Source organism: Episyrphus balteatus, chromosome 1 (genome assembly GCF_945859705.1).
Source record: "Episyrphus balteatus chromosome 1, idEpiBalt1.1, whole genome shotgun sequence".
NCBI lineage: Eukaryota > Metazoa > Arthropoda > Insecta > Diptera > Syrphidae > Episyrphus > Episyrphus balteatus.
Genome location: NC_079134.1, coordinates 137,488,275 through 137,513,841, shown reverse-complemented (window position 1 = coordinate 137,513,841; position 25,567 = coordinate 137,488,275). Strand labels below are relative to the sequence as shown.

Below are 25,567 nucleotides of genomic sequence, written 5' to 3'. Positions count from 1 at the left end.
AATTGTGATTTTTTTACTCAAGAAAGAAATTTCATTTTATTGGGACAGTGAAAGAAATGAAAAATTAATTTCTCTGTTTATAATAAAGGTAGAAATTTTTTTATGGTCTTAATTTTTACAAAAAATGTTATTCTTTGTAACTACGTTTAAAAAATTTTGATATCGATTTTGGTTGCTCAGATTATAATGTTAAATACTGTTCATTTTTTCTTGCCCATGATAAAACAAGCCCAAAAAAAAGTGGCAATACTTTTGACCGGACTTGCCTATCTTTATGTATTTTGACGTGCTGAATCAGAATCTGAAGTCAATTTAGCCCAAACACCCTCAAAATTTTGATAAAATTTCAAAAAATCATGAAAATTGGGGTTTTTTGCAATAAATTGAAATTTCTTTCTCGAGTAAAAAAACCATAACTTCCACAATTTCTAACTGTTTTTGATCAGTAATTCAGCATTAATAGAACAATAAAATTATTCATAAGAAATTTCCAAAACACAAAATGTTGCTTAAAACGGTCTCCAAACTCTAAGAAACGGTGAAAAAATGTTGTACTTTGAGATTCAGCTTATAAAATCTATACCCAATTTGGTGCTTGAGCACAATAAATGATAATAAATAAATATTTTCAAAAAGAACAAGTACTCCTCTGTTTAGAACTGAAAAAAAAATCCTGAAATTGACCGAAAAATGGCTGAGTAAAAAATCGTTGAAATCTGAAAACATTGAAAACCGGTTTTTTGACGATAACTTGAAATTTTGAGGGTCTACGAAAAATTTCAAGTGCCGAAATATAATGTACTCAGTAATACCTACAACCTCTGCTAGGTCATTTCTAAAGTAATTGACATGATTTTTATTTTGTAACACAGTGTTATTAATTAATCAATATTTCATCTAATTTAGTATCCAACATTATGGAGCACTTTTGACTATACTAGAGTCTTGAATTAAATTAAATGGTAGAGTTGGTACTTTGGATAGATAAAATATTTTCAAATTTGAGATTATATACTCAAGGAGTGCGGCAGCCGCCCATTTCCACTGACTTATTTTAAAACATTATATAGAGCGCTTCCGATTTGCTATAAAATAAACCAATACGAAAATATGTATACACTACCATTTTTAAGCCATTTAAAATAAAATACAGGGGGTTAGCTAAAAAAGCAAAGTAATTTTGAGCAAAGTAATTTAATCGAGTTTTTTTTTAGCTTACCCGGTCACTATGGCGTATGCGTTACATTTTGTTCTTGGAAATTTTTCTATCCCAATGATTTGGGAGTATTAACCCAACATATCACAGCACATATTTTAATAGGAGAACTCATTAAACCAATTAGAAACATTTTAAAATTCGATTTTACAAACCATTTTCATTCAGTAAAATTCAGTTGGAGTTTACTTTCTAAGATTTACTTTCTAATGAGACGGCAAAAACATAAATCTCTCGACTCACATCATACGGTTATTGCAAAACACTTGTGCTCTCTTCTTTATAATTCTTTATATTTTATTCATAAAAATAGTTGCAGAAAATACTTCATTACTGTTTCGGCAAATATATTAGAACCGATTCAGGACAAATCTTACCTTTGCCAATATTTTTTTTTATTTTTCAGATTATGTCACTTCCTTGTGGTTTTAACAATTCTCAGGATTATTTTGAAAAATGTTTAGAATTTTTTGCAAAATATTTTTGGATATACGAAACATCTAACACCTGCTTCATTAGAAATAAAGTTCTAGACAAATTACCCCCAGAATGGATTAAATATTTTACAACAGTTACAAATGATGATCTTAATGCATTTCCTGGTCGTCAATTGAAAAAAAATCTTTCCAGTCTTGATGAATTTTTACAAGAACTCAACTATCTTATTCCTAAGAAAGTTCACTTACCATTTTCAAATAGTGATTACAAATTTAAGAAAATGAGTCTAAAGAAACAGCATGAAATATCAAGACTGTCTTGTCTCATTAAAACTATATGTTCAGACAACATTGATGTTCTTATAGATTTTGGTTCAGGTCTAGGATATCTGAGTGAGCTTTTATATAAAGAAAACGCTTATAAAATCATTGGAATTGATTTTGATATTCAGAGAGTGCAAACGTCTAGAGAACGGCAAGGAATAGCCTATCCTTCTTCCAAAAATGACGTGATCTTCAAAGAACATTTTATTACAGAAGCTTCGAAAGAATTTATCTCCCACGAAGTTAACACTCATTTTCCCGAAATTCAAGATCCTCGACTGGCTATAATTGGTCTACATTCTTGTGCAGATTTGACAATAAATTCCATGAAGCTGTTTTTTACAATGGAAAATGTTCAAAAACTTATCATAATGCCATGTTGCTATCATAAGCTGGAAATCAGGACTGAACCAAATAAAATAGGATTTAAAAACTTTCCTCTTAGCAATGTTTTGAAAACAGCTAAGGCAAAGAGAACAGCTTTCAATGGCTTTAATAGACCGTTTTTAAGACTGGCTTGTCAGCAAACTTCTGCGTCCTGGATGAAACTAACTGAAAAGGAACATTACGATCATGGTGTGGATATGTTCTTTCGAGGAGTTGCTGAAGCTATAATTAAGGATGACGAAATGGTTATCAAGTCGAAAAGAAAAAAGTTATTAAACCAACTTGACTTTGAAGAGTTGATAAGTGTTTATGAATTACATTCAAGAAAAAATACAGAGCAGATAGATTGGACAGAAGATCACAAAAACCGATTCTTAAAAATAATGGAAAAGTATCCAAATGGACCAAAACTTGCAGAAGGATTAACATGTTTGCAGACTTCAATGCAGGTTAATATAAACTTTTGAGTAAACTATTGTCATGGCAAAATTAAATTGTTTTCTATTTTGGCTTAACAGGAACTTTGCGAAAATGTTGTTCTTTACGACAGACTATGCTACATGGAAGAACAAGCTGCTGAAATTAATCTTAAAATATCAGTGAAATTTGAAAAAATCATGGACGAAGTTGTCTCACCTCGTGGTTATGTACTTATTTCACAAAAATTATGACATAATGGAGCTATCACACCTTCCAGAGATATTCTATATCCTTGAAGAAAAAAATAAAAACATTTTTTAAAAGCACGAAAAGATTTTTCTTTCTTTCTTGTTACCTAAAAGTACTGTACCTATACCTCAAGTTATAATTGAATTAAGTACTTAAATTAATCTAAATGAATATTGGTGGTTGACCTCTTAAAAAAAAAAAATACTATGAAAAGATGTTTCGTGGAGAACCAAGAGTAATGGACTTTTGTAACCAAAAATGGGATGTACCTATGAAAGATAAGTTTAAGGTTTGAATTGTGTTTAAGGAAGCATGTTTTTGACCGTGACAAAGTTCTCATTTTCATTTATGTATATAATATACACACTCTATATCACTTGAATCGAAACAGAAAGATTTTTTGGTTTTGGTTTGTTTTCAAGCTAATCCGACTAAAGCCTTAAAAATAAAATAAAATGTATGCATATGCGGATTGTCAACATAAATTTAAGATTCTCTCAAAATTTGTAGTTGGAAATAGATTTTCCAGTGGTTTTTTTTTTCAAAAACGCAATTTTTAGGTATTTTTGACCTGGAATTACATCACCGTTAAATAAAATTGTTGCACATTTTAATGAAAGGGTGTATTTTTGGGTGAAGGAAATATAAGTAATTACTGCCAAAAATCAGTTTTAAAACTGGCATCCCACGGAGAAAAAAAGAGCACCTTAAAATAAGATCATGCCCAACTTAAATTAATACGATGTCCGCATGAAATAAATGGATTCCACTTAAATTCTGTTAAATTTAAGGTGAACTACATTTCATTTTGATGTGAGTTTTCATCTTAAAAAACCGACAAAAAAATATTTTTTTTTTAAATTCAAGTCATACTTTACTTTAGTTGCAGTTTATCATATTTATTTTCAACAGTGAAATAGGCTGATGGTACGGCACTCGGCCAGTGACCCAACAGTTGTGGGTTCGATCCCTAGTGGCTGCCAGTTTTTTTTTTAATAAAAATGTTTCCACATAAAAATAACATGATTTCGAACTTAAATTAAGTGGATTTCTTTTAAATTTGGACATTCAAGAAATTTTTTCGATAAATTTAAGACGAAGTCATCTTGGCAAAAAACAATGCAGAAATCCGCTTAACTTAATGTTGAATCGGCTTGTTTTAGGTGGTCTTTTTTTTTCTGCGTGCAGTTGAAATCTGTAATAACGTAACATTAGGGTAGGAATCATAAGTAACTATTGAAGCGATATAATAATTTTTATTTTTATAAATAAAAAGGTGTTTTTCGAACAAGGGAAATGTGAAGATTTGGAACCGAAATTGTATTCGGAGGTATTTTTGTTTTCCTTGCTCAGAAAGCACCCTTTTACTGAAAGCGAAGCATTGGATTTTTGAGGCAAAATTTACTCCCACTTAAAAAAAAAAACACCCTTTAATTTAAAATTATTTTATGAAGTCTCTTTATTCTTGCTTTCTATTCTATCCCAAATATAAAGTTTATTATACCAAATTCTAAGGTGGCCAATTTTTTTCAATCAAAAAACCACCCTTTACAATATGATCTTTATACGAATCCATATTTATTCAAAACAAACCCGCTTAATTTAAATAATTTTTGTCTAGAGTTCTATTCATAGCATCGTCAAGATTGATGTTTTCTATCTTAGGGGGAATGTCCCATAAAGAACATGAAATAAAGTGAGCTTAGCCTTCTTGTAAAACTAAAATTTTTTGATTTTATTTGAACTGTGAACACAGTAAGAAAATATACATTCTTATAAATAGTGCACGGTTAAAAATTCTGGAGTATTTTTTAATGTTTTTTGGGTTACATATAGGTCTACACCAGAAATGTATTAAAATTTAATACATGACAAATATTAAAATTTTTTAGTTAATACAAAATATATTAAAATTTAATATAGCTGTATTAAAACATAATACAATTTATATTAGAATTTAATGCAAAATGTATTAAATTTCAAGTATTGCATATTAAAATTTAATCTTTTTATATTAATTTCTAATAAGAATTTTATTAAAAGTCAATACAAAAATATTTCAATTCAATACCAAATGTACTTAAAGTTAATGATATATGTATTCTTTTCCTAAATTCATTACTGAAAATAAACATAATAAATAATATATTAAATATATTAATGGTGATATGCCACAAACATGTAAAATCTTACTGCCGATCAAAATTCATCTGCAATGTATGCATTTTGCTTCGAAAAAACACAAAGCGCCTTCAAATTAGTACAAATTTACAGTTTTTGATTTTATTTTTTTTTATAAAAGGTGCCTCAAACAATGGATTTCTTCATTTTTTAAATGGCTGCTGGCGTCCACAGTACACATAAAAAGGTAATATATTCCGAAATAACATTGGTCGCCAAATTGTCAAAACATGGAAAAATATCAATTTGGCGACCAATATCAGCTACCGTAATTATTTTAATTACCGACGAAAAACGCACAAAAACCGAAAAACCACGCAGACCACTAATTTTTAAGAAATTATTCACCATTTTCCGCGAAGAAACATGAAGATAATTTGTTTATTTTTAATTTATAATTTTTTCAAATGACATTTTATAAATTAAAACAAAAAAAAATTTTTCCTTTTAACTGCGATTGAAATATAAAAATTAAAGGCAGACCTGACACGTGTACTGTGGCTGGCGTCGTTTGATTAAAATTTAATATTCTTGTATTGCAATTTAATCCTTTTTATATTAGTTTTTAATAAATTTGTATTACATTTTAATACAATTATATTAAAATTTAATACAAAAATATTAAAATCTAATACAGTGGTATTAAAATTCAATACAAGATTAGAATTTAACCCACGGAGGTTATTTTCTAAATTTTTGTATTACAAAAAATAAACTTAGCACTTAAATATTGAAATTTAATACAAAAAAGATTAAAAATAATTTTAATATTTTGGAAGTATTAAAATGTAATATTTTTTGTATTGAAAATTGCTTTAATACAAGAGCTGTATTAAAAAATACTCTAGAATTTTTAACCGTGTGATGATTGACAATGAGATATTTTAAACCCATGAATTCAATATAAAGCTACGATTTAAAGCTGATGGACGTTTGAAATCGTTAGTATATAGAAAATATAAGGCTATATAACTGGCATTTCACATTTTGGTTATACATCCACTCCCAAAATTTGCTGAGGGCTACTATAGCCTGTTTTCACTAGAGCACAAATGAGATAATTTCTCAAATTAGGGTAGAGTTGCCTATTTTCGGCCGTCTCTAGTTTCCGGCCACCTTTCGGAAAATCGTTATAACTATGATTTATTCCAAAACTTTACTCTTATCCTGTTCTCTTATATGTAAGAACAGCATACGAGTGAAAATTTGGAATAAACCCCTTTGAAATCACTAGTTATAACGATTTTCGAAAGGTGGCCATTAACTGGAGACTGCCGCAAATAGGAAACTCTTCCCTAGGTCAGTTCAGATTTCGAATAATTCAATTTTTTTTCTAGGTATAGAATTCGAAATGAGATAATTTGCGAAATTATCTCATTTGGGCTGTAGTGAAAACAGGCTATTAGACTGTTCAGTCAGTTTTCGTATTCGGCTTTATAGTATTTTTAACTTTAGAACTATTAAAAAAATGTCTAAAACTGTCTTAATGAAGTTATTTTGAAAATAAAAAAAACTACTTCCACGCTTCATAAGCATGTAGATGTAAAACCATTGCATTATTTATAATTCGGTTGCAACTTGCAAGCCATAAATTTGATACAAAACATAACAGGTAGGTTTTAAACAGAGTGTAAGTAGATGTTTTGGTATTTTCTTTTATCAATGCCAGTCGACTTCAGATGTCACACTTATAAAATTTAACGTCAAAGGTAAATATAATTAAATCAAATTTTGCTTCTTTTACACTCCTATAGTGAATATACAGAGAATAAAAGGTAAAAAGACTCTTTACAAAGAACCAACCAAATTGATAGTAAAGACTATAAAACACTTCAATTAGAATGTTTTTTTTTTCTTCTTCTTCTCTTCTCACACAAAACATATCACACCAGAAAAGAACATTATCTAAATGTACCCAGTACCCACAAAAGATACCTCTACAAACAACCAATAACGAAGCATAATTGGAAAATACAGTAGAAGCAAAGTTGCAAATTGAATTAGAATGCTTTTGAAATGTATGGCATTAAGAAGGGATCTTTTTTTTTTTATATATATGAGTAGGTACTACATAGCTAAGGTTAAAGGTATGCTAGGAGAGCTTTTTTTTTTTTAAGAAAAAACCTCCTTTACCTACTTTTTATAAAGGGAAGCAAATTATAGTTATGATGGGCTTTTAAAGGTAACATATAAGACGGATGGTCAATCCGATGGGGTCTGGAGGCGTGCAAATTACATTAAAAACTTGGATAATGTTCACAAAGATGTTCGATGATACTTGAAGTGTATAAACACAAGTGTTAATACTACGAGAAATCTGTAAAAATACACTGTTCGGGATCTTAGAACTAAGAACCTTTTTAAATGTTTTAAATTTAAATCTTATTTTCAGTTGAAAAGCTAGACAACCCGAATGCACATAAAAGATTTAGTCCTTTATGGCGACGAAAATTGAATACCTAATGCTTTTTCTCATAGTATCGTATAACATCAGTAAGGTCAAACCGGAAATGGTACAAGTTAGGAAAACCCACAGACTTTTGATTAGTAATGCATTAGAATTTTAAAAATAGAGTTAAATAAAATGGTTCATAAGATAAAATTGTTCAATTTATGATTGAATTCTGCCAAAAAATACATTGTTTTCGGAGAAAATTGCAAAGTTTATGAGCATTAAACAACAGTAGGTATGTCCCGATATCAGTCAAACTCTAAATTGTAAATTAAACACAAATATTCTTTTATTTTAAAATAATTTATTGCTAAAATGTATATAATATTGATGCTTTAGCATAGTTTTTTTTTATCATAATTAATAGCAAATAAACAATAATTTTTATCAGAATTTTCTATGTGTAGGTATATTCTAATAACATAATAATAATTAAGATTGCATCTTTATATAAGTCTAGTTTTGTTTTGTTTTTTTTTTTCAATAAAAATGGTTATATTTTCTTTTTTTTGAGAATAATTTTATTTACAAGTTAAACATGTTTATAAATATTGAAAATTATGATTATATTAGGTATATGTTACAAGTGTAATGTTATCAAAATTAAAGTTTACCCAGCCATGTAAAATTTAATTTTGTCACATTTACAACAACAGCGATAGATTAAATGTTTTTAATTGTTATAGCTTTGTTTTAATTGTAAGTAGGTATTTAGTTTGTGGTTTGGTTTTCTTCAGCAGAAAGCTGATTAATGACATCGTTGATTTCATCCCTGAAAACAAACAAAACAAAAATGCCCTCAATTTCAAATCAAAAATTCACAAACCATAGAGTAAAAGCTAGTAGGTATCTATTAAAACTTGAAGCAGAGTAAAAAAATTATATAAAACAATACTCACGAATTACTACATCTGTAAAAGTTTTTGATTCCTGTATAAATACAGGACATCATGAATGGAGTTTTTGATTTGTCTAAAGATGTTTGTTCGAAAGCAGGTTGTGCCAGTTCATCCGATCTCTTTCCATATCTTGAGCCCAAAAAGAATCGATCACTTCTGGGTGCAATGCTAAACCTTCTTGTTTTCGATTCGTGGTATTGTGGAGATCTTCCGTAACGGCTTCCAACGAAAAATGTACGTTTATCTTCATTTAATGCTTCGAAAGATGAAAGAGATAATCGATCAAAATTATTTTCTTTGTCAATTCGATTATGAAAGAATATGTAGTTTCAAAACACACTTTAATACAAATTAATTAAAGATAACCATTTTTTTAGACTTACCATTTAAGCTTAACGATGATGCATCGGCATCAGAAGAATGTGTCAATGTCATCATGCAAATTGTGAGGATCAAACCTAAGGCCAAGCTTAAAGAATTGCAGGAAACCATGTTAATCTGAAACAAAGTATGTATTCCCATAAGAATCTTTTACGAAAATCTAATGTTTGTTTTTTTTTTTTACATAAGAAAGATATTTAATGAAAATCATTTCATCTATGTAACTTCAAAAAAAAGCATTGTTCAATTGCAAACTCGATTCGGTGAAATTTCATTTCGTTACCATTCCGAACTTACCTACTAACATCAACATATTTGTCTGTGGGATTTAGCATACCTATTGATTTGGAGGTAAGTGCAGTTGGGACCTAGTTCATAATGAACTACATGTACTAATCAACTTGTGGAGAATAAGAACAGTCTCTATATAAATTTCAAAGCAATTTGGTTGATATACGGGAAGAGCAGGCATAAGAGATTTTTTTTACGAACACGCCATTTTTTGGTATTGTAATATTTTGAGAAAAACTAAAAATGAAGTTTTATTGTAATTGCATTAGTTATCACATGTAATAAAGTTTAAACAGTTTAATCAAAATCGTTAGAGGCGTTTTCGAGAGTATTAAAATAACGTGACAATTTTGTATGGGACGTAAACTTTCTAATATCAGATATAAAAAAGCAAACAAAAATTCCACGAAAATCTGAGCAGTCGAGCCGGAGCCCTCCGCGGCGAAGCTTAGCTTAGGTACCATTTTTCTCTTTACTTTTCTTTTGAGGACAATTTAGGGTTTTTTTTATGTTACCTCAAGTATAAAAATTTTAAGAAATAGATAGTGGAAAATCTAAAATTTTTGTAATGGTTTAAAATTTCGAAAAATTCTAAATTTTAGTGATTTTGAAACTCGATACGAAAATGTTTTTTTTTTATTTACTATATTTACATAAATATAGACCGAGCAAGGAGAGCTTGTTGCAGATATGCAACATAGAACCTCTGAAAGTCCAAGAATATTGTTTTGCAGTCATATCAATAGGTATTCGTTTTTGTCTCTAAACACCAGGGTTCGGACTTCAGTTTCAAAATTTCGAAGCAAATTTGAAAAAAAAGTGAAGTAGATCCAAAATTTCGGAAGTAGATTTCAAAATTAAACTTTCAGAACATTTTTTTACAAAAATTTAAGGCTTGGCCACACTGGAGGGTATGCGGTAGCGGTACGGGTAGCGGTGAGGGTACTTGTATGAAAAAAATTCCAAACTGACACATCAACGTTCAGGTGTGGAATTTTTTTAAGTACAAATATCGTTGCCGCTACCCGTACCGCTACCGCGTACCCTCCGGTGTGGCCAAGCCTTTATTCTGAAAAAATTATTTTTCAACAAAATTATTTTTTATCTTTACTTATTTTATTATGATCTTTTCCAAAAAACCTTTCTCATCTAGTGGTTGTAAAGTTGCTTTGGGGTAAAACGGTTAATTCAGCATAATCTAACAAATTTTTGATCAGGAATTCTTCAAAATTGGTCAAAATTACTTTGATAAACTTTATTTATATCTTGAATTTGAAGAATAATTGACCTCCATTCATCTTTTGATATTTCAGTTGAGCTTTATTTCTCAATACCTCGACCAGATTTAAAATTGAAGTTAAATCCCTTTCTCTAAATTTATTATTTGAAAAATATTTTTCAATCAAGAAATAGAAGTAGATCCTGAAAAAGAGAAGTAGGGAAGTAGATTTTATTTTTTTCCCAAAATCGAAGTAAATCTACTTCGATCGAAGTAAAGTCCGAACCCTGCTAAACACTCTGGGAACCCAATTTATCCATGTTTTCCAGGGCCCAGCAAAAAATAAAAAACATTGTATTTTGAAAGAAGAAGTTAATGTACATATGTATGCATGAAGTATTTCTTAATACATTTTCTAAAAGTTAGCTTAGAACGATTTTAGATTTTTCCGTAAAAAACTTAAATTTAAAAAACCCAAAATGGGCAAAATGGCCTACTTAGTAGGTACCTACTCGGGTAAAATGGCATAGGTACTTACTTTTACATGCCATTTTATACTTACTTTCATGTTAAAATTTTTTTAAACTGAAAATGTTTGCTAAATACAAACGATCTACAGAGAGGCGGCCTGGACTGAATAAAGCCCTTGATTCCGTCCAAAATCTGGAAAAAAGCATCAAAAACATTCGAAGCTGCAAAAACTACTGTAAGGAGACGAGCAACCTATATGAACAGGGTTTTGAATGACTCGTAGAATAATCTGGGGGATTTAGCACGACTTGTTCCAAGAAAATGGAAAAGGAGCCCTTTGACTCTATTTTGCATTTAAAATCACGTATGTTTGGACAGTGTGCCATTTTAGCCGGGTTAATTTGATCATTGAACTTTAAAGACGTCTTGAAAATTAAAAAAAAAAATAAAATAGTTTTTGGAATTTTTTTACTCGCAAAGCAAAAAAATGTGAAAGTATTATACATACATTGATATGGGACATTTCCCTTAGGGGGAGGGGGGGGGGCACCTTTCCCTACTCATTGCATAAAATAAAGACAAGTGACATAATTTTCAATTGAAACAGGAAAATTCGTGACAGCTAAAAAAAAAAATTCCTAAAAATTCATTGTCAAGACAATTTTTATATGATCCCAAATCTTGACAATTATTGCAGATTTCAAAACAATTCAACAAAATTATCAATTTTTGTATTAGACAGGATTAATATGGCCAATTTCATAAAGCCCTTTTAAATATTTATCAGGGTTTTACGTCCTAAATTGACGTTTATTCCAAACGTCATTTAAAAATTTAAAAGCCTTTTAATTGTCAAGTTGTCATTTAAAAATTTGCTTCCTGTCGCGCTTGTCAATGTTTATGAAATAAGGCCTATAAAAGCTATATCGTTTTATAAACCATTGCAAAAAGTGATTTACTATAAGCATGAAGCAAAACACCAAAATTACTGGCTAACGATTTAAAAGTATAGCGTTTCATGACTTGTGATATATTGTGTCCCACCTTTTATTTATTACTTGTGGCTTTTAATTTTACCTCTTCAACTTTATGTAGCATCAAATGCAAACTTAATTATCGAAGTATACCTCAAAAATTATTCACATGCTTATTTATGTTTTTTTTTGTTTTGTTTTACAAAAATAACTATGTTGGTTGAGTTTGTTCATCTTGTTGTGGTAATTTACACACTAATTTTAACTTTGAATTATTTTTATTCATAAGCAACTTGTGCGTTTGGTAAATTTCTAGTTTCCTATGTACATTTTGAGGTTACAAGCACTTGTGATGATGGCAAACACAAAAAACATGTTAATTAGTTAAATGGAAAGGAAAGAGTAATGCCACCTACACACCACATACCTATTCGTTTTTATAAAAATTCAATATCACTCAACATGCATTGAGATAAATTGACACAAAAAAAAAAAAACACACACACCCTCATGATAGTGTAACAATATTTTATAAACCTTTTTGTGGCCACAAGGATGCTTTAAATTTTTTTGACTGGACTGGAAATTGCAGTTTTAAATTCTACATCCACAATCTGTCGAATCAATTTTCGGGAACATGGATATTTTTAAGTGCTCTTTTTTTAAGGCATTCTGTGCATGTTCAAATGGAGTTTTGCCTGTTATGAACTAACTTAATAAAAAAGTAAACAATGTACAAACAAAGTTAAAATCAACAATTGGTTCAAAGAGTTATATTTAGTTTGATGATGATTTATTTTTCTGAAAATATCTTTTGACAATAAATTTAATATATAAGCATAGTAATTGCTTTTCTGTTTAGATCGATTGAATGGTTGATTGTTAATTAAACAACAACAATTTGGTTTTTGATTTTAATATCTCTTTTGATACAAACACATCACATGACAAATCTTTTAAATTGATTTGAAAAATTCTTGATAGGTTTTTTTTTGTAGTAGTCTTGTGTCATTTCAGTTATACCCGTTTATATCCTTTAACTGTTGCACTAATTTATCGATAGTTCTGGCTATGCAAAAGAGCATTAGATATTAAAATATTAAACAAAGTATATTCAAAAATCACAAAAAAAAACATTTTTGTTTTTAAGATTTTTAAAATGAAAAACAAAAAAAAATAAAACACTCATACGCCACAGTGTACTAATGAATTTTTTTCTTCTCTTTTCTGGAATATAAAGTGAGTAAAAGGATGCATTTTTAAGATAACTTCTGTTCAAAAATGGGCCAAATCTTTGTCGTGAGTTAAATGTAGGAAAAAATGAAGAAGGAATACCTACATAAAATATTTTGAAAAATGCATAAATATGTGTATATTTTTCAAACCTTAAGTTTGACAAGCAAAATCAAACAAAAAATATTTTTTCCTAAAGGAAATAATTGGAAAACGCAGTCTTAACACCACAAAATTATTGGGCCAAAAATCCAAAATCGAGTTTGGGCACTGTAGTTTCAGTTTAACTTCTGTTTCAGCATTTTATTGATTAACCCTCTGTCGGCACACGGGTGCGAATTTGGCTGGACAAAAATAAAAGGTGGTCAAAAAAATGTCTTTATAAGGGTGAAAATACATTTTTTTGGAATTGTGTATGCAATATTCAAATTCCTCAGAAAATTCTACATCAATTTCAAATATGATTCTCTATAAAATATTGAGACCGAAAAAAGTTCTAGGGAAATGAAAAAGTATAAACCAAATTCACAAAAAAGAGGTGTGCCTACAGAGGGTTAAATCTTTTTTATTATACAGGTTTTAGTCCACTTCATATAGTTTAAACCAGGTTTTGCGAGCCAAATAATTGATTTTATCCGATTTTCCTTATTGTACAATATTCAGTGTATTAGTAAAAATAACGGTAAATTTCTGAATTTTAAGCATAAATGTAAGCCACAATATAACCACAAAACTAAATTCATCGAAAAAAATAGTTTTATAGGTTACATCTATTTGCTATCAGTAGGGTAAGGTGGTATAAGAGTGCGCATTTTAGACAAAACACCAAATAAAACAATAACAAAAAGAATTTAACTACTTTTTTTTATATATAGTTTTTAGTTTATAATCAAAGCAACGAAAAAAACTTAAAACTGGTAACAAAAATGTATTAATTCAATAGTTATAAACAAAATACCACATTAGGTCATTTGCGCACTCTTATACACACTATTGTGTAAGAGTGCGCGGCTTAGTTTGTAAGAGTGCGCAGCTGCGTACAGGTGTAAGTTCGCACAAAAGTCGCAAATAAAACTGCCTATCTTTAAATAAACAGAGTATTTTTCAACCCATCACTCCTTGCATGAGGAACAATCAATTTAGTCGTCGATTAATGGTTCCGAGAAAACATCAATATTTTCTAGTTACTTTCATTCGCTTGTTTTTTGTAAAACTTGTATTTGGTTTCTTTTTGGTTGGAATTGCTTTTTCTAGCTGCTGTTTGCTGGTATATGGACAAATGCCAGTTATTTTGAAGCCTTGGATAGCATTTACTGCTTTTATAACCCGCGCACTCTTATACATCATCATGGTGCGCACTCTTACACGTCCAGACATGTAATCGAAGAATATATATGTATTTCACAATGCACTTTATGACCAATCTTACGTGTTCCTTAAATGTTTCTTTTTGTCGACTTTTCAATGTCCCATACTTTGTTTATTGTTATTTTTTGTTGTTAAGCGGAAAATTTAATTTGTTTCGCAAGAAAAATTGAAAAAAAAATTGCTAAAAAACTTAAACTTAACTAGCACCTCTGTTTACAAACACATTTATGTACATGAAATTTTGACAGCAGATCAAACTCACTTAGATCTTTCCAAAATAAGTGCATTCATTCTTATATTCCCTTTCAAACCGTAGAAAATCGCTTTGCGCACTCTTATCAACCGCGCACTCTTATACCATCCTACCCTATATTATTGTAAATATTTGTTTTTTTTTATTCGTATTTGGCCCAATATTTATGTAAGTGACTGTAAATTTATTTTCGAGGTATTAAGACAACGGCAATGAAATATATGTAACTACATTTATATCTCCATCTGAATCCGATATTTCTATTTGATTTCAAGATATTGCAAGCTGAAAACAAGCCAGTTTCTAAAGAAGTAAGCAGAGAGGATTTTATTATTTTCTATGCAGTAAATTTTTCTTTAAAGCTATAAGCTTCCGATTTTATTCTCTTTTCACATCCTATATAATTAATTTAAAGGTTGATTTTTATCTCAAGTTATTTCTGTTGCCTAAAGCTGATTTTGGTCAAGAGTAGGTACCTTCATTATATATTATAATAAGAGCAAAAATATGTAAATACCTTACACCAGCCAAAACAATAATGATGAATGACTACACATTTACAAAAAAATTACATTATACTTCGCTCCTTTTAAAAACTAATTGTTTGTCATTTCATAAATTTATCTCTAAAATAAAGAAAACTCTGCTACCACCGCAAATTGTTGATAATGTTTAAAAGTTCGATAAATAAATCAAATTAAAAATTCGCGCCACAAAATCATAGCATGGTGTTACAAGGTCTCTAAATGTGATAATGACGCCAGTAGGTAGAACGATTAAAATTTATTCGTTTCAACATCAACATCAACACATAATTAGAAATTTTCTTTCCCCCGAAAAACTCTTATATTGGAAAGATATTATAAGGAGGTGTCACACCACACAAATAAGAATAACAATGTTTCCGAAATCGATTCCCAGGGACGAGAAAGTTTCTAAAAGCATTATTATACGAAAAAGTAAAACCTTCGTTAATGTGATGCAAAATAGAGCAATGCATGGGAACTTTTCAAAGTGTTGCATGGTGTAATGCAACATTAACATACAATCAACTGCTAAATAAGTATACACAAAAGGATGAGAAAATTTTGTTTGTATTTTTTTTGTGGGAAAGATAAAAGTACAATTTAAGTTTACACGTGAATATATGTAATGGGTAGCACATTTTCCTATACTTAACTCAGTCCCAAATGTAGAATTAACTAGACCGCTAGAGACTGCTTTGAGACACTCCTTTGTCAGCTTAAGTAATTAATATTTCTATTAATTCTATTCATGTTTCCTGTTAGATTTGAAGTATATGTCATTAAGAAGCATTTGTTGCGTGGATTTTATATCAATTTTGGCTTCTTGTTGTGAATTTGAATAATCTTAAAGGATTTTATAAATACTTCTTTAAGTGCTTAGTAAAATACAACATGTTTGAAATAGCTTCAATTTTAAACTAATACACTAAGAGAAAAAATACAAAATGTTTGAAATAGCTTCAATTTTAAACTAATACACTCAGAGAAAAAATAGTTAATATCGGGATAACTATTAAAATAGTTTTGAGAATGGTTATTTGTGTCTATTTTAATAGTCAATCGAAGTACTCGTATTCTCCAAATTAACTATTAAATAGTCAATTTTAACTATTAAAATAGTTATATCGAGCCCTCAAAATGGCGCTTACAATGTTTTTGTTTACAGAAAAAAATTACATTCTTTTGTTTTTAGACTTATTGGAGATATTTGATGTGAATGTATTCTTGAACAATAGTTGTTTACATTTACACAAAAAAAGTTATATTTTATTCGTTCTTAGTGTTTGAAAAATACAATTAAATGTTTTCCATAATTCAAAACTTAATTTGGTGCTTCTGATTATTTGGCGGGAAGGGGTCGATATGTGACTATTTAAACAGTCAATAATGATTAATAAAAATAGTTATCCCGGTTTTAACTATTAAAATAGTTATTTTTTCTCTGAGTGTATATTTATGATTTAAATCAAATTCACGACACGGTACTCAGCATTTACCTACACGGAGAAATTAAATTAAGATGATGCCCACCTTAAATCCCACCACTTTAAAATAATACGAGGTCCGCTTAAATTTAAGGTGCGCTTCATTTCATTTAAATGTGCATTTTCATCTTAAAAAACCGATCAAAATAAACATTTTAAAAAACTCAGACTTTAGCTTTAGTTGCAGTTTATCATATGTACATATTTCCATCAATGAGATAGCGCGATGGTAAGGCACTCGCCTAGTGACTGAATAGTTGTAGGTTTGATTCCCAGTGGCTGACAGATTTTTTTTTTGTATTCAAATGTTTGCACATAAAACTAAGATGATTTCCCGCTTAAATTAAGTGGATATCTTTTAAATTTGCGAGAAATTAAGATGATTTGTCCCGTTAATTTACGACGGAGATCATCTTTTGGAAATCCGCTTGATTAAATGTTGAATCCGCTTGTTTTTAGGTAGTCTTTTTTTCCGTGTATATTTTTTTATTGTAGTTAAAGCTTAAATTTATTGATTTACCTACAGTTTATTAAGATTAAACAAAAAAATAAACAAAATTAATCAAAACTGTTAATAATTTTGCTAAGATTCTGAAAATTTTAATACAAGATACACAAATTTGGGTAAAAGGTATCCTTAAAGTTTGAAAAATAAATTTTAGATGAATCGATGGGGTGTTGTTTAAAGAGATACATTATTAAGGAATCAGTGCAGGTTTAAGCACTTCCCTCGACAAATAAAAAATAATTTTTTGACCAAACTTAAAAACAAATATTTTTTAAAAAGAAAAATATTTGAAAACGGGAAAATTATTTGGACATAAAATGACTTTTCGTAAGCATTATATTAAACATATTTCAGATAAAAAAAAATGTTTATTTCAACTTTTCTTGAAATTCTGAGCTGCAGAAACTCAAAATAATACCTTCTACACTTCACTCATCAGTGGTTTTTACTTTAGACTTAATAACGAAGGGGCGCTTTCATCCTTCAAAGAAGTAGGGCTAAAACTTTGTGGAAGTTAAATAAATTAAACTAAAATTTGTTCGCTTTTTTTTCTTTTAAAAGAAATATTAAAAAAGTAGGGCTAAAATAGGAGAATAGTTTAGTTAAAGATAAATTAATTAAAGATTGGTAGCACCTAGTCAATCAAAAAAAAAAATCGAATAGATTGAACAAAGATTTGGGATGCCTTCATTCTTTATACAGAGTATAAAGCTAAAAAAAGGACCCCATCGTCCTTTTGGCAATATGCACACAATTTGATGTAGGTACCCTTTAATAGACTCATCACTGCAGAAAGTTTGACTTAAATATAGTTAAAACGGGGCTTCAAACCCGAATTACAAAATGGATAACATTATAGTTGAATTTGACTATCCAAGCTATCGATGTTTTGTTATTTCTTACCATTTTATGGGAACTTTTTTAATTAACCTTTTGCCTTTCCACCTAAATATCCATTTTATAAGAAGAAGACAAGTCTTTAAAAATCCTAAATTTAAATTTCCAGTTCTGAAATCCGGAAAAATTCTTCTTAATCCCTTGAAAGCCTTTGTAATTTTTCTTAATCATTCAGGTAAGCAAAGAATTTTTTTTTTTTCTTTGAAATTAATTCCCACTTCTGTAATTTTACTCCCAAGTGTGTGTGAACTTTTGTCTTTAAAATAGAGAGAAATGGTAACATATTGAGATTATTCCCCGTTTAATTTAAACCAACCTACAAGAACTTAAAACTCTCTTTTGTTATTTTCTTGTAATTTGATTTGCTTGCGGCTTAACTGTTTCTTTAATATAGTGTGACAGTTTATAAATGTAGGTACCTACAACATTTAAAAAGGGGTTCATGTTAAATTGATAAAAAATGAGTGATAATAATCTTTGCTTTAAGGCAAAGCATTGTCTTAAGTCTGAACTGAAGTGCACTTAGGATTTTGTTTGTTTTTGTTTTAGATATGTATATATATATTTTTTTTAAAGGCAAGATGCTGCATTTTTTCCTTTCATATAAAATGCATTTTTATGTGTGAAAAGTAATCCTTTTTCTCAAGTAGCTTTTTATCACATGATAATGCATGGTTACCTGTGGAAATGGTATTCACCTCAAACACACATTTAAAAGACAAAATAACTTAGGAGTTATGAGTTCATAGATCATAGTACCATTAAAGAGGTACGCCGCAACAATACTTGTTGAATTATTTTGTAAAAAAAATAATAATTTGTAGTGTTGTGGCGCGGTGTTAAGGCGGCGATGTTGCGGCTCTGACTAATTATCTCATTTTTTATTTAATTTCTTTTTCATTTTTACTTGGGTTGGAAAGCTGCATTGGTAACTGTATGTTGGTAGAATACAATACAAAAATTAATAATTTACATAGTCCCATTTTATGCTACTTAGGATCTTTTAATTTTTTACTTGCGATATAGGTACTATAGGGCAAGTATAGGATTCGTAAAAAAAATCGAACTCGAGATAACAATTTTACATGACATTACGATGATGGAGAATGCCAAAAAAGTGGGTCCGGCAATTCTGTCTGTCTGTCTGTCTGTCTGTCTCTATCTGGAGCTGCAGCCTAAACGAGTGAAGTGATTTTCTTCAAACTTGGTAGTTAGCAGTTTTTGGTGATTCCCTAGAGGGGAAATTGAAATTTTTTTTTATGACCAAAACTAACGGTACCTGTCATATAACGGAAATAGAAAAGTTAATTTTTTTCAAAAACAGCTCTAACGATTTTGATTAAAATTTTTGTGTGTAGTACAACACATAAGAACCAACTTTTGAAATAAAAAAAATATTTTTTGTACCGTTATTAACGGTACCTGTCATAGAACGGTTTTTTTCGTTTCTGAATATCTCGTACAAAGTTAACCCGATTTAAATGAAAATTTTTATACAAAAGTGTGTAAGTAAAGATAATAATAAAATTTTAGAAAATTTTCAAAAAACGCATTTTTGGTTTTTTTTAAAAATATTTCAAAATTTTTTTTTGAAAAATCAATTTTTTGAAAACGGATCAATGAAAAATTTTGAAATTTAGTTTTTATGTGTAAATTAATTATTTCTTCAAAATGGCATACCAACTTTTTTTTTGAAAAATGTTAAAAAATTTTTATACATAAAAAATTATTTTTTTAAAAAACGGCTCCTACAATTTTCGAAAATTTTTTTCTAAAAATACCTTTTTATACAAGAAATAAAATGGCATATTTGTTTTTTGTTTTAAGATAATTTAAAACGGAGTTTAATTAATTATAAAAACAGATTTAATTTTTTTATACTACTTATAAAATTTCTTCGCAATATCAAATTTTAAATTTCTTGAATAAAAAGCTTTAACATTATAGTTACTTTAAGCATAAGAGCAAGTACGTGCGACCCCAGTCGTGCAATTTATTTTTTCCGTTATCTTGTTTATGTTTGAGTTATTCCCGTATATTTCCTTTAACTACTGCACTAATTTTGTTCCAATTTTCAAAACGATAATTCATGTAATGTAAAGAAAATTTTTTCAAAATTTAGCAAAATTTATTTTCCAAAATTACAACAAAAAAACAACATTTTAAGTTTTTTAAAATTAAAAAAAAAACACTCATACGCCGCAGTGTACTCAATAATTTTTTTCTTTTTGCTGAAATATAAAGAAAACTAATATGTTTTAGCATGTAAAATATACCATAATAAAGCAGTAGATGAATGAGATATCTTCTGTTCAAAAATAAACTCAGTAAGGAAAAGGCGAAATTATAAAATTGAACTTTTCGGGAAGATTTTTTTAAAAGTTTACAATAAGGAAAAGTAAAGTTTTGTTCTTTCAAAACCCCTTAGATCTTTTATAATGACTATTGGTGCATATTATACCTATATTTATTCTCGAGGTATTAAGACAACGACAATGAAATTGATGTAATTACATTTATATCTCCATCTGAAGCCGATATTTAGAGATAGATATAGCTGAAATTGGGTAATATTTACTATGGAAAATACACTTAGCAAGTAGGATTTTTTTTTAAGGATTTGAGAGCCCAAGTTTGGAGCTATTCCTCTATGTCTTAAAATCTAAAACCATTTTAATTAAACAGATTTGAAGTACAATTCCCTGTTGCCAACACACGTTTAAAGTCTAATTTATACGTTCACGTTTATTTTCAAGAGTTTTATTACATCAGTTGTAATAAAACTCTTCTTTATTTTTACATATTTTTTTTTTCTAGTCGCTTAAGAAGTTATTATTTAACAACATTCCATAAATACTTCTAGGCTCTATACAGTTTATTTTATTATTTATTTTTATCTCCTGGAAAATTTGTAAGAATGCACATGACATGTTTCAATTAATAAATGCTTTTAAAACATTAATTCCTAAAATAATAGGTATATTGTTATGGTTCAGTATGTATTTTTATCTGTGTTTTTTCTACAAACAAGTATGTATGTAGTTAGTTACTCATTTCTCATTTGAAACGAAAAACGACAACGAACAGCACTAGTAGGTAGATATTTGTTTTTTGCGAATAAAAGCGAATAAAATCAAAAAACGAGTAGCTGTTATGTTGAAAAAAAATCTAGACTTTTATAAAAAGACTCATTTCCTAGAATTACCATAAAAGAATAAATGCGGATTTCTTAAAGGGGAACGATCTAATAGTTTGTTCAATATAAAAATATGCGTATTATGTTATTAAATCTATTAAGGAGTAATGATGCTGTGCGAGTATGGCATATTTAAGATACTGAAAGCGTTGGGTAGCTGACAGTTATTCCTACGAAATGAATACAGCTATTACCTGTATTCATTTCGTAGGAAAAGTCGTAATGAACAAAACTGTATAGCGCTCTAAGGACGTAAAACATCTCTAGGAAATATAAAGGTTTGATAAACAAAACAGGCATGCAAAATGATAGCAAACTCGTGCAAACACATATAGAACTTTTAAATGACTTAAGTTAAAAAAGATGAAATCAGATCACAAGAACTGTGAAGTTGTAAATTGTTTGCAAACTTATAAAAATAGGAAATGAATCTAACCATTCAATTTATCAAGGTATAAAAGCAAAGAAAAAAAAACACAACTTCCATTACTGGTGATTAAGATAGGCCAACACAAAACTGACAAAGTGAAAACGAATGTTTTCGGCTATAACTTATGTAGATGACAGCATTATTATGAATATATAGGTACTATAACAATTAAAAACTACTTAATAATAAATGTTACACTTCTTACCAAATTAAACAAATAAATTGAGTAGCTTAAGTGAAAGAAAGCTCCTGGTTACGACTTAATTATTCAGAAACTCCCGAAATTCTCCCGCCAAAACTTTTAATGAACCTCTTAAACAACAAATGCTGCCCTATATAAGGTTAGAGAATGCTTCCAGCCAAAACTTGCAAAGCATCTTATGAAAAAAGGCCATTTCGCGCTCCTCTCTGTAGTATCGGAAGTATAAATAAAACATTTTTATACAAAACTGAAAAAGGTGTTGGTGGGTACTTAGCCTAAGGCTTTCATTCCGTCTCCAGAAATAGTCGCATCTTCTCCAACTGTTAAAATGAACTGTCAAATTTAGAGTAAAAATGGTGCAAGTTATTATGAGACTCCCTGGGAGTTGCTTAACTTTGTAAAAAAAACACTTGTACGGAACTATATGAAAAACTTTGATGCAGGCTCTTTGATGACCTGGAGCCTGCATCAAAGTTTTTCATATATATACTATTTGAAGAGGTCACTACAAAAATTCCTGTACTTGTTTGGAACAACAGTTTCTAATATTCATGTCTGTTTGGTGCAGCGGCATTAATTAATTTATGGAAATTGTGTAGTGTTGTTCATAAAGTTGCTAAAACTGGAACAACCTTGCCATCGTTATCCTCAAAGGAGAATGTTGTCATATACCTACTGCACTTAAAAATGCATGCTAAAGCAGGACGCCATAAGATCAACACAAAATTAATTTAGCATCATTTAACCTGAAAAGAGCTGTTATCTCTGTACAGACTGGCTCACTAATATAAGCGTTGTAACTAAACACTGTCTAATCTGCAGGTACGCTCTGAGGATTGGGTATTTTCTTACAATTTCTGCAGAATCAGAAGATCGGCAGATCATTCAAATATCGTTTTATCGATTCAATTAAAAAGCATTTAAATTGTTTCATCAAAATGGAAATATCTGAATTTCGTATGCTGATGAAATCCTATTTTTTACGCAAGAAAACCTTAAATACAGAAACAAGAAATAGTTTCAAAAATATTATGCAAATTCTTCTTCATCCATTTGAAACATCCACCACTGATTTACACTGTTTCAGTGCACAAATGATACCGAACGTTTTGGTCGATTAATGTCACCAATCCTGAAATGGAGATTAAAACACATAAACGAATGAATCCGCAGTCACAAAGGATAAATTACACGCTTTAAGATAAAAAATGGGAATTACCCATCAATATTCTCTAAATTTAGGCCCCTGCGATTATTTTTTATCTCCAAATATGAAAAAATGGTTCAGATTCAAAAACCAGTTCATCCAAGAAAATATTCAATAGTTTGAAAGCGTATATTGTGGAAGAATAAAAAAATGGGAATGAAATTCATAAAGAACATCAAAAGTCCTAAAGTACTCACGTTTCGAATATGAATAAGAAATTTTGCACAAAAGAATAGAAACTAAAAACCGGTTCAAAAAAATATACTTAGAGAACAGAAAAATTCTTGAGAAACGAAATTTTGACCGGCGGATAAGATAAACAATACCTTACGATTTATTAACAAGGAACCTTTTGAAAATCACGAAATGAGCAGGAACTTTCACCGAAAAATTACCTGAACTTACTTACTTCAATTTCAATTCAATTTCAATTCCTCAAATACTTTTAGTTTTTAGCCGTCGGCCGACTTATCTTTTTTTAGCAGTCGATTTCAAAATTATATCTTTTTTGTTTGATAAATATTAGATTTTTTAAATTTAGGTTTTTTTTTTCAAAAATATATGAAACTGGAGAATCAAAACACTGTGTTTTTGAAAAATTCAAAGTTGTATCCAAAGATTATTTTGTAGGCAAAGGAGCACCACTTCAGAGTCCCGAGCGTTCAGAATTTTCTCTATCATAGATTTAGGAAGTTTATCTAGGTAATACTAATTAAAATAAAACGAGAAATTTAGTTGCCGAAATTTTAAATGACAATTTTTGAGGTTATAGAACTCTAAAATGGCTTATTCTTACTAGGTTTATAGAACTAAAAAAAATAAAACTATTAAGTCTTCAAATCATTAAAATGTCCTGAAGACGACACAAAATTTAAGCTTTTCAAAATTTCCCTTAATCACGATTTTCATTTAGCATAATAAGTTACCAAATTATTATTATTTCGAACCCCAAAAACACACACAGTTGATCAACCGCCGCAGGATATTTCCCAATTTAATCCTAAACCTTTTTCTTAGTCTCATGTCACACTATCGAAATCTTCCAAAATTTATCGTATATCAGTTAGTTTGGAAACAACACTATACTCTTACTCGTAGGTGCACGAAAACAAAACAAAGTCGAATATGTTTTTAGAGAAAAGTTTTGACCAATCACCTCCTCATTAAGAAAACTCTTTGCAAATGGGAATACTTTTTCCCTTTAGAAGTTTATATATGTGTGTGTGTAATAATATAATGAGTCTCCTTCCGAATAAATGGATGGATCATGATTTAGTATTCAAAGAAGGAGTTCGGTACCCATTTATCCGCAATAACATAGAGATATGGGTGTCTTACACAAAAGTGAATACATCCTGTCAATTGATTCGACCATAAAATGAATGCCTTAAGCGATGCAACCTTTTAAGTATCTTCTGGTATATTGGGTGGTTTTAACATTTATTTGTTGTTGTTTTTTAATACAAAGTATGCATTTTGAACTCATGTGTTTATCACCTCATAAGTATTTTTTATTACTAGCACACAAGTGGATATACGTGCTATTTCTTGAAAAGGACCTTTCTGATACGAAGATGGAATTTGTAATCTTATCACTTGGGGGAAACCGTTAGCGTTAGTCGATATTCAAATTATAAAAATGACATTACCCCTTTTTTATGTTCTTTTGAACAAATTTATGTTTTTTACTTATTTTAATATGTTTTTTCAAAACATTTAAATTTTCACTAGAAAAAATGTATATTTTTGAATTCACTGAAAAACAACGAAAACTCACTTTAAATAAAAGCACAAAATTTGGTAGTATTCCAAATATTTCAAAAAACGAACGGAAAAAAACAGGAAAGAGTACTTGGAATTGTATGGAAAATGATTCCCGCGTATGCACACACCTGTAGAGTGCTGTTGATACTGAATGAGAATACTGAAATGAAGTTGCCTTTATATAAGGATGAATATTCCTGATAAGTGCACCTCAACAATTTTCAAAAACTCCCCAAAGAAAACACTCATACCTCCCTTGAGCATCTAATGGGTGGTAATGTTACAAGTCACATCATGGCAAAGTATAAAACCGACCACCCAAAATGTAAACACTCCTTTGTGAACCCACATACGCACTATCATAATGATGCGCAACATTTTCATTCAGAAATTTATGGTACTTTGAATACAGACAGATAAATATGTTGCTGAAACATATAGAACGATGTACGTTATTGCGCATTCACTGGAACATTTTCTTAAGAATAATACCTTAGAGCAATGACAACGGTTAGTTTGAATTAATCACGAAAATTAATTATTAAATAAAAAAGAAATAAATAATAATTGTATTGTTGATAAGTGTGACAAATTATA

At 29.4% G+C, this 25,567-nt stretch overlaps 2 protein-coding genes across 2 annotated transcripts; one reads left to right on the top strand and one right to left on the bottom strand.

Moving 5' to 3' along the window:
• Positions 1-1,934: 1,934 nt before the first annotated feature.
• LOC129911005 (probable methyltransferase-like protein 25) lies at positions 1,935-3,035 on the top strand. Its single transcript, XM_055988644.1, has 2 exons — positions 1,935-2,813; positions 2,883-3,035. The coding sequence occupies exons 1-2, from the start codon at positions 1,935-1,937 to the stop codon at positions 3,033-3,035; spliced, it is 1,032 nt and encodes a 343-aa protein (XP_055844619.1).
• A 5,180-nt stretch (positions 3,036-8,215) lies between these two features.
• On the bottom strand, positions 8,216-25,106 carry LOC129905514 (RYamide neuropeptides). Its single transcript, XM_055980984.1, has 4 exons — positions 24,984-25,106; positions 8,949-9,063; positions 8,566-8,821; positions 8,216-8,438 (listed from the first exon to the last, which is right to left on the bottom strand). Exons 2-4 carry the CDS (start codon positions 9,055-9,057, stop codon positions 8,378-8,380), a joined length of 426 nt encoding a protein of 141 aa, XP_055836959.1. The 5' UTR covers positions 9,058-9,063; positions 24,984-25,106; the 3' UTR covers positions 8,216-8,377.
• Between the last annotated feature and the right edge of the window lie 461 nt (positions 25,107-25,567).

What these genes read in the sequence shown, in the direction of transcription:
- LOC129905514 (XM_055980984.1), bottom strand. Translation starts at nt 9,057, where the DNA reads ATGGTTTCCTGCAATTCTTTAAGCTTGGCCTTAGGTTTGATCCTCACA. An exon ending in ATCATCGTTAAGCTTAAATG is followed by an intron (nt 8,822 to 8,948) that starts GTAAGTCTAAAA and finishes CATCTTTCGAAG; the next exon opens with CATTAAATGAAGATAAACGT. An exon ending in TTTTACAGATGTAGTAATTC is followed by an intron (nt 8,439 to 8,565) that starts GTGAGTATTGTT and finishes GTTTGTTTTCAG; the next exon opens with GGATGAAATCAACGATGTCA.
- LOC129911005 (XM_055988644.1), top strand. Translation starts at nt 1,935, where the DNA reads ATGAGTCTAAAGAAACAGCATGAAATATCAAGACTGTCTTGTCTCATT. An exon ending in GTTTGCAGACTTCAATGCAG is followed by an intron (nt 2,814 to 2,882) that starts GTTAATATAAAC and finishes TTGGCTTAACAG; the next exon opens with GAACTTTGCGAAAATGTTGT.